The sequence below is a fragment of the Saimiri boliviensis genome, chromosome 16 (assembly GCF_048565385.1).
Source record: "Saimiri boliviensis isolate mSaiBol1 chromosome 16, mSaiBol1.pri, whole genome shotgun sequence".
NCBI lineage: Eukaryota > Metazoa > Chordata > Mammalia > Primates > Cebidae > Saimiri > Saimiri boliviensis.
This window is the reverse complement of record NC_133464.1, coordinates 58,715,670-58,728,531: the sequence shown is the minus strand read 5'-3', so window position 1 is coordinate 58,728,531 and position 12,862 is coordinate 58,715,670. Positions and strand designations below refer to the sequence as shown.

Below are 12,862 nucleotides of genomic sequence, written 5' to 3'. Positions count from 1 at the left end.
TCTGAAGACTCCAGCTGAGGATGCCCACCTAGGTGAAATGGCCAGCCCATTCACAGCAGGCTTTCCCACCTAAGGTAGGTGAAGGAGCTAAGCCATGATTTTAGAGCCCCAGCCAATTTGTAACAAAAAACACCAACACAGTGATTCCTAGTGAAGTGGCATCATTCCTCTGGGATAATACCTGAGGTCTGTCATCTCATGCCAAGGAAATCAAGGATGTGGACACACAGGGAGTGAGATTACGAGTAGAGTTTTCGTAAGTGAAAGAAAGAGAAAGGCTATTTCCTGCAGAGAGAGGGCTCCGGAGCAGGTTTCCAGTCTGCAGCAAAATGCAAGGGGTTTTATAGATGAGCTTGAGGTGGTGGTGTCTCATTTACATAGGGCACAAAAGATTGGTTGGACCAGGTGTGCCATTTTCATAATGTGTAAAAAACTGGTTAGGACTAGGTGTGCCATTTGCATAGCATGAGAAAATCTGGTCACTCCCCACTTTAATCTTTTATTATGCAGATAGGTTCTCTGCCATGTTGCCTGTTCCTTTGCTGTACCCATGGTGACAAAAGGGAAGACGGAGCCTCCAAGTTGAACATACCTGGCCCTCAGGGTAGCCCTTTTCTATTGGCACAGCTGCTGGTATTCATCCTTGCAAACTTCCAACTTGGTATGCCTACAGCTCAAATTTTCAGGCTGCTCTTTGTTAGAAAGCAAATTTGGGGGCTGCCTTTTTGTTAAAAGCAAAATTCTGGCAAGGGCTGTTTACACTCACTGTCTGCCTAAATAATTTGTCTCCTGTATCGCAAGGATTGTGGCCTTGAGAAGTGAGAGGATGTACTTACTAGTGAGGAATCCAGATCCAGGGTTCAGACAGCTCTTGCTTTTCTCCAGCCAAGTGGTCTTGAGCAGCTCGGTTAGCGTTTCATCTGCAAAATGGGGAGCATACTCCTCTGTCATCGCATTTAAAGATTAAATGAGATAGTATACATAAAGCTTGCAGGACAATGTCTGGCAAATAATAAGAGCATAATAAATGGTTGCTATCATGTAAATTAATTTTCTGTTAAATTTAAATTGCCAAAAACAGGATACACAGGAGATGTAAAATGTTGGAAAATATGTATATAACAAATGCCCAGGCTAATAGTATACTTTCTGGATCATAGAAGGCCTGACCTTGTACACTGCTTTCTTTAACACTGTTTTCATTTTATGTTGTCAAAGGAAAGCCTAATTGTCTGTAATCACATGAAAAAGAATCTTCTTTCTTCTTAGAAAAATACAAACTAATGTGAAAGCCTTGTTAATGCTGTGCGAGCAGCTCCCATCCTCCCACCAGCCTTGGCGCAGTCTGTGCCACTGGTCTGTTTGGTTCTGGTCTGTGTTTTACCCTAATTCAACAGGTGCTCGCTGAGGTCCTTTGAGAAGACGTGTAATAGATATGATAAAGGCAGAGCACATCCCAAAGTCATGTCGTCTCTGCTTCTCCAGGGAGACATAGAGGCTTTTCGTGGCAATTAATTATTCACATTTTCTGTCCTTCCCCTCAAATACTTGGTTTCCTATCCAGCTCCACAGAGGCACGTTTCTCTTGGGGGTGTGTAACTCTAACACCTGATGACAGCTTGAAGCTGCGTTCTGTGTTCTTTACTGTGTGTTTTCGGGTCATGTGCAGCGGGTACATGCCAGTGATGGCCAGAGCATGCTAAGTGCCACCGCCTATTCTCTTTATCTCCTCTGGGCCAGGGTCTAAGCCACTTTCATATCCCTGGTTCACACATTGCAGAGGGGGCTCTAGGGGTCAGGTCTTCATCTTCCTGGCTTGCCTGCTCTTGGCTGCCTCCCAAGCTGCCAGGCGAGCTGGTACTTGGTGGAATGCCTTTCAGCCCACCCCCCTGCTCTGAGGCCGGGCATCTTGCCCTTCTGCAGAGCTGCAAACATTCACTCATCCATGCAGACTTCAGCATCGTCTTTGTTGCTGCTCTCAGGGAAACCTTTGTGTAACTGATTGAGATGGCACAGGGCTGAGTGCCCTGACAACTCTGCTGGGGAGTCACAGAAGCCACCTTCTCCTGGGTCTCTTCACACCCAAGCCTCTCACACTGTGCTACAGGCTTTCCTGGGTCACTGTTTTGCATTCCTTTCATTCATGCACCCACCTGTGGTGCTGGCCTGTTTGAGTTGCCCTCAAGGGCACTGCTGAGATGTGAAGACCTGGGCATGTGCCAATGGGGAGGGTAGTTTCCCAAGACCTGGGGCCAGAGGAAAGAAATATAAGTGGGTATCCAAGAAATGAAGCTGTTGGCAGGTGGCTGGGAGTGAAGCCAGTCAGAACGAGGCGGGAGAGCCATCCAGAGGGGTCACGCGGGAGCCGCCGTGGCCAAACACGGATGGAGAATGGCAGCTGGCCACTCTGCTGTGAAACAGATACAGTGGAGAGACGAGTATACTTCTCTGCAGAGCCTAGACTGATGCTGCACACGGACCTCGGATGCTAGAGTTAATGCTCATAGTCTGTGTGACCTTGGCAGGCAACTTCACCTCCTGTGCCTCAATTTCCTGCTCAATAAAATGGGAAAATCATAGCACCTCCCCCTTCAACAGTGGTTGTAAGGATTAAATGAGTTCATATATGTAGAACATTGAGAAAGCACCCACGTTAGCTAACATGTCACCCTGTGTACCTGGCTACATGCACAGCTGGGGGAAGGATCAGGATGCTGAAGGGACTGCCTGGTGGCCCTGACACTTCTTTATCCAGATGCTCCTTTACTTCACATGGCTTTTTTCTCCCTCGTTGAAGTCATCTGTAAATTCTTCAGGTAAAATTCTTGATCCCTAGATTGTTGAAAGTCTTTCCGTCCTTTTCCATTTGCTTGGAGCATTCACTGATGTTTAGCAAAGTCACATTCTCCAGTTAGGAGTTCAAGGCAGCAGAGAAAAGTGAAATCCATTTAGGTGATGTGGTATTTTCTCCTAATTTTACTGGAGTCACTGACTGGCAGAAAATTTCACTGTAGCTTCACTAAGTTTGTTTCAACTGTATTTCTGCAGATAGCGTCAGGACTGTTCAACCAAACAGAAAGAAGCCAGGCAGGCAGAAAAGGCAAGCAAAGCAAAGGGCCAGAATCATCTCTGAATTCTGATTGTTTTCCTAGCCATCATGATAAATTTCATGATGGATACAGAGTAGGATAAGGACCCGGGGCCATGAATGTGACTTCCTCCATTGCCAAGTCCTTGTCGTCTCCTGCCTGGATCTTCCCCAGTCTTACTCCTTATTTTGCCTATAGCCCACTTCCCTCCAACTTGATCCCAACACCTCTGCATAAAACCTTCCTTTGCCCCTTATCGACTACTAAATTGAGCTGAGGCCCCGTACAGCTTGGTTCTAATCCATTTTTTCCAGGTGCATCTGTTGCCATATCTCAGAATTACCGACCACCCCTTTCCAAATGTGCTTGTTTTTTGCACAATTCGGGACCTTCGTAAACACTCTTCCTAATCTCCTGAGCATTTGAGGGCAATCATGAATGAGAAGCCCTTTACCCTTCAAGACCCAGTTCATATGGTGCCTCCTCCAGGAAGCCTTCTCAGGAGCCTTCCTTCGTCATGTGTAGTGAGTTGGAATTGCTTTATGCTCTCATTTAGCTCATACAAATTTGGGAATACATGCTCAGCCAGTGGGAAGAAAAGAGAGGGAAGACAGTTTAAAGGATTTCACTCACCATTCTACTCCATGATCGCAGAGAGCTGAAACTTGACTCTGTTCTTACCTTAGTCATCCTTAAGTTCCAGAAGCCTCTCAGGTTCCCAAAAGCCTCTTGCAGAGTGAAGGACGTTTGATGAGGAAGAGTCTTGTGTTTAAAGAAACAGCCTATTCTCTTACACATGGTCCTGCTGCAGGATGATTATTTTATCTGGTATTCAACTAAAGAAACATCTGTCTGGCCATCTTGTCTTGTTACAAGTTAGTGGTTTATTGGAAATTCAGGAGACTGTCAGTGTTAATAGTGATACCCTTTTATCACTGTGTTAATATAGATGACCTTTTCTTCACAGTGACTCTAGCCCCCACCCCAAGTTACCATTCCATTGTGTTCCTTTTAGGCATATATCAGATTTAATTTTAATTTTTGATGTTTGTGTTTCCCAACTAAATCATGAAATTCTCATCTTATGGACTTATGGGTCTTCAGAGGACTGCTGCCTGTGGTTGTGCAGGTTGTGCACTGCACAATTCTCAGGAAGTATATCATGCCAGAGTATATGCAAATGTATTCCCATAGTGCTTGGGTGTACGTAATTAGTGCCAGCTTCCTTGTCTCCCCAGTGCGTGGTACAAACTGATTGCTTAATAGATGTGCAAATAATGTGTGAATGAGAGAGAAGACAACAAGCTGGACTGTTTTCAAATGAGACACCTCACAGAGATGAAAATTCAGACAGGTTTTGAGCTGATGAAATTAAAACCATGTTATTGCAGCTGCACATGGTGAAATGGACTTGTAAGCCCACTTGAAATGTCTACCTTCCACAAAAAACAATTACTTTTCATCCTGTGACTTGATCAAGGTTATGATTCCAAAAATCACACCACATTGATAGAACACAATTGACCACATGATTACTCTATGCCTGATACCCCTAGTGGACACTGTGAGGCATATGTGTAAAGACAGGTATAGATTCTAGGTGACTGTAGCCCCCTAAATCACAACTGGCCTAAAGATGTCTCAGTTCCGTTAAATGAGACCTAAAACAGAGAAATACAAATAGAACCATCTTTTAAAAGAGCAAGGCTTTTATCAGGTATATTTACATGATTTAGAAATATGCCAAGTGTGGCCAAAAAACTGTCACCCCATGGGAAAGTGTTGCCAAGTTAAACAGTCAACTTCACGCTTGGAATTCAATACTTTCAGGTGTTCTGCCAGAGAACACAGGGAGGGTGTAACCGACGCATTCAAGATGTGTGGGCTTCTGGGTGGATGTGGCCCAGCAAGGGGCACAAAAGGCAGCCTTTCATGGGCAGTCATGGTCTTACCCCGCTTTCTTTCCACCCTAACCTCAGCCCCAGTAAGCTCCAACAGCAAGAACACTGTGCTTGGCTCCAGGGGTCATCCTTCCCTGTGTCTCCAGCAGCAAGATGATCATGGCCAGGCCCCCACAATAGAGGGCACTGTGGGCAGGACCCATCACCAGCCAGGGTATCACCTGTCCATAGAGTAAGCCCCAGGGGGCTAGCACAGGTCTCTCCTGTCCTCCATCGTTCACCTTGTGCCTCACTCCCTGTAAGGCAGGTAGGAAGGAGCCCATGAGCATGTGTTAACAAAATAAACAAATGAAATAAGCAAACCAGAGGAGTGTGTTGGTATAGGGAACATAAATGGGGTAAGGCCCTGCAGTTATTTCAGGAAATACTAAATGGTGTCCACAAGATGCTATGGCATCTTCTCTAATGGGCCTGTTAGTCCTTCCAAGTCACTTGACTTTCTATTTGTCCAATACGTAAATATAAAGTCACATGTTCCCTATACCACTCAACCTGATGAAATACAGCAACAAGGTTCTCCTCCCTCTGTCCAGCTTGGAGACTATTCAGGTGGCAATAGCCCTTTACTCTTTGGCTGCTAGGGTGTTGGCATAGCAGTTTTTACAGGTAAACTTGGGATCAGAAAATCACAGGTCTTGGAGTCAGTTCAGTTGAATTTGACTTCTCTGTAAAGCCCGTACAGGTCATCACTGAACACTTTAATGAAATAATCATAATTGTATTCATTCATTTTCTGTGTGCCCCCAGGTGAGCTTTCCGTGGAAGAGGCGCAGGACCCTTTCCTGGTCAGCATCCACATAATCGCAGACCCAGGGGAGTCCCAGCCCCTGCAGGAGGCCATCGACAAAGTCTTGGCGTGGATCCACCCAGACCTCCCGCTGTTCCGGGTGTCTGAGAGGCGGGCGTGCCGGCGGCGGCGGAAGCCCCCCAAGGGCGCGCAGCCGGCGCTGGCCGTGGTGCTGTTCCTGCAGGAGGAGTACGGCGAGGAGCAGATCCTGCAGTTGCATCGCACGCTGCAGCAGCCGCCCTGGCGCCACCACCACACGGAGCGCGTGCACGGCCGGTTCCTGCCCTACCTGCCCTGCAGCCAAGACTTCTTCACGCTGGCCCCTGGGACGCCGCTGTGGGCCATCCGGCCCGTGCACTACGGCAAGGAAATCGTGCGCTTCACGGTGTACTGTCGCCATGACAACTACGCGGACAGCCTCAGGTTCTACGAGCTGATTCTCCGGAGAAGCCCCAGCCAGAAGAAAGTGGACTTCTGCATCTTCCCTATTTTCTCCAATCTGGATGTAGACATCCAGTTTTCCCTGAAAAGACTGCCCTGTGACCAGAGCCCGGTGCCCACCGACTCGTCCGTGCTGGAGTTCCGAGTGAGGGACATCGGTGAGCTCGTGCCTCTCCTGCCCAACCCTTGCAGCCCCATCAGCGAGGGACGCTGGCAGACGGAGGACCACGATGGGAACAAGATCCTCTTGCAGGTACTGGGGGGATGCCTGTCTGTCTGTGTAGGGGACCAGAAAAACAAGTCGGTTAGCTCTGCCTCAAACCCTGTAGTACCAGTCACAGAGTAATGAACAAGGAAGGAGCAATCAGTGACCCTCTGCCCAGCTCCTAGGCCAAGTCAAAGTGGCCATACTGGATCTCAACAAAAGAGGGGGCACGAAAGACTCTTCCCATTGGTTCTTTTCATTTCACTATCAGCAAACATGCTCCCAATTCTTCCAGGTGCCCCTCTGTCATTCCCTATTGAGTATCCACTAAACACCCAGGGCTCCTGGGGATTTCAAATGAGCTTATAAGTGAGGGAATTTGCTATTAAAGATTCCTGGCCGGGCCGGACGCGGTGGCTCACGCCTGTAATCCCAGCACTTTGGGAGGCCGATGCGGGTGGATCACGAGGTCAAAAGATCGAGACCATCCTGGTCAACATGGTGAAACCCCGTCTCTACTAAAAATATAAAAAAATGAGCTGGGCATGGTGGCGTGTGCCTGTAATCCCAGCTACTCAGGAGGCTGAGGCAGGAGAATTGCCTGAACCCAGGAGGCGGAGGTTGCGGTGAGCCGAGATCGCGCCATTGCACTCCAGCCTGGGTAACAAGAGCGAAACTCCGTCTCAAAAAAAATAAAATAAAATAAAATAAAATAAATAAAATAAAGATTCCTGGCCGGGCACGGTGGCTCAAGCCTGTAATCCCAGCACTTTGGGAGGCCGAGGCGGGTGGATCACGAGGTCGAGAGTTCGAGACCGTCCTGGTCGACATGGTGAAACCCCGTCTCTACTAAAAATACAAAAAATCAGCTGGGCATGGTGGCGTGTGCCTGTAATCCCAGCTACTCAGGAGGCTGAGGCAGGAGAATTGCCTGAACCCAGGAGGCGGAGGTTGCGGTGAGCCGAGATCGCGCCATTGCACTCCAGCCTGGGTAACAAGAGCGAAACTCCGTCTCAAAAAAAAAAAAAAAGATTCCTGAACATATGCCCATGCACTTAGACAGTTTTTACCACTGGATTCTTCCGTCCCACAAAGCAGGAAAGCCCATCTATCTGGAAATGTTAAAATAGATATTGATGTTCATAGAGGAGATAGCTGTTCTCTTCCCTCGGGCACCTCCCCCACCTTCTACCCTTGCACCGTTCTGCTGGGCAGCAGGTTGTCGAAATCCTGTGATCACTTGGAAAATGATGCCTTCTTAAACATTTTCAGGAGTAAGTGCTGCCTTGGGAGCTTCTGGTTTCACTCAGCTTGGAGGGTGTGAGTGAATGCATTTTAAGGACAGTAGGCTGCCCTGGTCCTTCCACAGTGAATTCTTTAGCTGCATTATCAGCCCCCTTTCTCCTCTCATCCTTCCAGTGGCTGTCCCAGACTCATTAGAGATAATTAGTTAAACTCAATTCAAAATTCAGCATGTATATTACAGAACATCCGACATCTGGTCCTACATGATAAATGCTTTCCAGACCCAAGCTTTCTTGATTTAACAAGTAAATCAGTTCCAGGAGTATAGGGCTTTATTTTTCTGAAAAGCGTCTACCTCCGATGTCTCAGTTTTCACATTTGGCTACCCTAAAAGAGAAAGTTGATAGTGAACTGGGGACATTGCCTTAAGAGGCACAGATTGTAGTTACTTGAATCACAGGTAAAGTTTCATCATTTTTGTTGGTTTTGGCTTTAAGCACGAGAACTGTAATCCACATATCATGAAATGAAGTCAGAATTTGGCACATGTCAGATAACTGGTTCAGACTACAGCCAGGCCTCATTTCTCATCAGAAAGGTCACCTTGAGATACTATTTATAGGAACTAGATAATTTTCACACTTCCATTTGAACTATGCAGATAAGGAAATAAGTAATGTTTTAGTATTCAATAAGCTGGATGCCAGCTTTGACGCTATAATCCCTTTTGAAATGTGAGAAAAATTGTCTTCTGTGTTTGAAGAATGCCAAATCTTTATGCAAAATATAATACAGTTGCACCAAATGAAAGTTAATGAAATGCAAAGGATATTGTTTATACTAAAAGACCAACAAGAATGTGACTGTTTCTGAAGTGACTTCTTTATTTTTGTAGTAATTAGAGCACTTCTTTCCCCTGATCCTTCTAATAAGATAAATAAGAAAATGCAATTTGAAAGCTTGGCCTGGGTTCTGCTCAAAGGAACCATGGAAAGAATATTTCAAAAAAGATCCACACATTTAAATGGCTATAAAATCTATAGAGGTGCAGGCTTTTGAAGTTAGAGCAACAGAGTGTGAAAGAGTAGAAAAAAAATTTGTATCTTGGGACTCAGGAACGTAGCCTTTGTTCAAATAGTAGTATGTTGAGGAATTAAATTAATGTGGGCAGAAAGGATGCATAACTTCCTCTCCCAGGATTCCTGGTAATGGCCATTCAAGCAGGTTCCTTTTCAGCTGCATCAGTGCAGATACCTATCATGAGATCCACACCCGCCCATCTCTGTAAGTTACTTTCCAGAGTAAAAATTTGTATTTCAGTCTTCAGTGAAATTAAGGTAGTTAGGTCTTGGTGGGAGGAGCAGTTGAGAGTGAACCTTTCTATCCACATACTCTTTAGCAGTGTGTCTTCCCTGAGTGCCATTTTGAACTGTAATGCTTAAGATAATTTTTTTTGTTGTTTAGTTGAATGAAGCTATATATTGAAGAAAATCTCAATTGAGTAGTTTTTAGTTGCTTTCTGAAAACATAGGTTTTGGGGGTTTTTTGTTTGTTTGTTTGTTTTCCTGAAAGATTGCATTTATTTCCTCATCCTACCCTACTGACATAACATTCCATATTTCAGGGCTTTCTCCTCCCATTTTAATTCCCCCAGAGAATAAAAATTGAGATTTTTTTTCTTTTTTTTTTTTTTTGAGACGGAGTTTCGCTCTTGTTACCCAGGCTGGAGTGCAATGGCGATGTCGGCTCACCGCAACCTCCGCCTCCTGGGTTCAGGCAATTCTCCTGCCTCAGCCTCCTGAGTAGCTGGGATTACAGGCACACGCCACCATGCCCAGCTAATTTTTTGTATTTTTAGTAGAGACGGGGTTTCACCATGTTCACCAGGATGGTCTCGATCTCTCAACCTCGTGATCCACCCGCCTCGGCCTCCCAAAGTGCTGGGATTACAGGCTTGAGCCACCGCGCCTGGCGTGATTTTTTTCTTTTTCTGGACTCTACTCGGCCGCTCGTAAGACTTTGGAAATGCTTTTTACTGAGATTAGATAAAATGGAAAGGAAGCTGTCCTCTTCCTGAAACGTATCTTCCCTTCATTCTTGGCATTGCCTGATTCTTGGTGGGAGGGCAGCGAGGCAGGTGGGGAGTTACTAGCATCATGAGTTACCCAGGAGTCCTCTGGAAAATGCAGAGGGGGCATGAAAGACTCTTCCCATTGGTTCTTTTCATTTTAGTGTCAGCAGACATGTTCCCAGTTCTTCCCAGTGCCCCCTGGAAGAATTTTCTAGAAATTTGCACTGATGCCTGCTGATACTAAACTATGGCTTTGTGGAGTCAAGAACCGTTTCATCAATCTTTCCAGATGCCCTTAGAACTGAACTGACATTCTGCTTTGAACACAGTAGGTTCTCATTATATGTTTTTGTTTGCTTTGTATTAAAGAATATTAATTATGTATATACCAAAAAGTTCACATTATAAACATACAGCTCAATGAATTTTACGATGGCTCAAGCCTGTAATCCCAGCACTTTGGGAGGCCGGGGCGGGTGGATCACGAGGTCGAGAGATCGAGACCATCCTGGTCAACATGGTGAAACCCCGTCTCTACTAAAAATACAAAAAATTAGCTGAGCATGGTGGCACGTGCCTGTAATCCCAGCTACTCAGGAGGCTGAGGCAGGAGAATTGCCTGAACCCAGGAGGCGGAGGTTGCAGTGAGCCGAGATCGCGCCATTGCACTCCGGCCTGGGTAACAAGAGCGAAACTCCGTCTCAAAAAAAGAAAAATAAGATAAACCAAGTGTGGCATCCCAAATGCATGTCATTTCCCATATACTTTCTAGATCTATACCGTTCAATGGTAGCCACTAGCTACATAGTTAACGTGGCCATTAAAATGTAAATGTAAATGTTATTCCTCGTTTGCACTATACACATGTGGCTAGTAGCTACTGTTCTGGACAGCACCACTGCAAAATTTCCCTCATCACAGAAAGTTCTATCAGCCAGCACTGTTCCAGAAATAAGACCAAAGTTGACTTTGAGTTCTTGTAGCAGCAAAAGCAAAATGGAAAATCAGTAATATGATTCAGAGCTCATGAAGGAACAACTATGCTTTAGATACACAAGCAGTCCCAGTTCAGAGTCCTGGAAGCAAAAGCCCCCACCACCACCTCCCCCCCAGCATCTCACATGCTCAGTGGTGTCAACAGCCTGTGCTCAGAACACAGCAGGGGACTCCCAAGGCAGCCTCCCGCTATCCTCCTGCCTCTCCCCTCATCTGCCCGTGACCCTGCGTCACTTGGGGTCCTTCAGAACACAGGGCATCTCCCACACTCACCTCCCCTTGATTCTTTCCCCACATAAACACATGCTGGCCACCTCATCCCTGCAGGTCTCCCCTCATGAGTGAGGCCTCCCCAGAGGGTCACGGAGATCTGTGGGAAGAATGGTCACGGTGAAACATAGTTGTCCCTCTCTTATTCTCAGGCACAGACACTCCAGCCCATCCCCCTCACCTCGCTGTGTTCCTTCACGTAGCACTGTCATGCTGCCCACATCACAGGCTTGCCCACCTTCCCACCAGGGACAAGCACCTTGAGGGCAGGTCTTGGTCTTTTGGGCCCGCTGCCGTCACCTTAGAGCCTCTAACAGTGTCTGGCACGTGTTAGACACCCAGTGTTTATGGACCGAATAAAAGGAGGAAAGGGAGGGAAGGTGGTGAGGATGACATCCTTGGGCTGGTGGGGGTGTGCGCGGGAGGCTGAGGGAGCCATGGAGAGCCCTGGCAAAGGGGTTGGTTGAGAGGCACTTCCCAGGTGTGTGCAGGGTGAGGAGGACCCCGCAATAGGACACAGAGGAGGGAGAAGGCTGTGTCAGGAGGTGCAGGGAAGAGGGCTCCTGGGGCCGTGGTGTCTGCTGGCTGGCTGTGAGGAACCTCCAGCCGCTGAAAGCAGGGACGGAGAGTAAAGCAGACTGTGAAGTGGCCATCGTGTACCCTGTCCCTGCCCCTCATACCAAGCCTGAGGCCTGTATGCCAGCTTCCCTTCCACACAAAAAATGGTGGCTATGCTGATGGAGTCCTCCTTCCCCAGGTCAGCCATGTGGCTTCGAGAGAGGATTCGTTCTCCTGGGGAGGGCTCAGCCAGTGTCACTGGGGAGGCCAGAGACACACTGCCATGGTCCACCCTCCTGGCATGACACCTCTTCTTGCTTCCAGAAGAGGGGACAGACTTACCCCACTTGGTCTTGCCTGGGAATGAGCTCATGGAGGAAATAATTTACCCAAGAAATAACAATGTGATAACTAATGCTAATTGCATGCTTAGTAGGTTCCACACTTTGGGCTAAGTGCAATCTGATCTCTTAACCTCCAGCATTTCTATGAGCCAGAGACCATTCTTAGCTCCATTTTGCAGATGCACACACTGAGATTTAGGTCAGAAAACTGCCTAATTCCCAGTCCTACACACGGTAAGTGGTGGTGGGACTGGAGTGGATGGAGGCACAGCCAACTCACGAACCCAGTAAGGACCTGGCATTTCCAGTGCTGGTGTCGTCTCCAACTTTAGCAGGTATAAAAACCTGAAGAGCTTGTCAAACAGACTTTTGGACTCCACCTCCAGAGGGTGGAGGTCACCTCTCTGACCAGCTCCAGGAATTGGCCAGGAGCATCCTCCTAGACACATTTGCCAGGCACAGCGTACTCTAAGGCAGGATAACCCAGCTGCTGCTTCAGGTTTGAGTACCACCATCTAAGACATGCCACTTTTTTTTTTTTTTTTTTTTGAGACAGCGTTTCCCTCTTGTTACCCAGGCTGGAGTGCAATGGCGTGATCTCGGCTCACCGCAACCTCTGCCTCCTGGGTTCAGGCAATTCTCCTGCCTCAGCCTCCTGAGTAGCTGGGATTACAGGCACGCGCCACCACGCCCAGCTAGTTTTTTGTATTTTTAGTAGAGACGGGGTTTCACCATGTTGACCAAGATGGTCTCGATCTCTCGACCTCGTGATCCACCCGCCTCGGCCTCCCAAAGTGCTGGGATTACAGGCTTGAGCCACCGCGCCCGGCGACATGCCACTTTTTAAAGTATTTGTAGTTTTCATTAATAACAGGCTCAGTAAGACCATCAAGAA

General features: G+C 47.2%; 1 protein-coding gene across 1 annotated transcript in view; it reads left to right on the top strand.

Annotated features, from left to right (window-relative positions):
- The window catches only part of FAM124A (family with sequence similarity 124 member A), a 57,509-nt gene that overhangs the window by 23,567 nt on the left and 21,080 nt on the right, over window positions 1-12,862 (top strand). Inside the window, exon 3 of the mRNA XM_039473446.2 lies at window positions 5,798-6,531. Within this exon, the coding sequence (XP_039329380.1) occupies window positions 5,798-6,531 (734 nt within the window). The remainder of the gene's footprint in view (window positions 1-5,797; window positions 6,532-12,862) is intronic.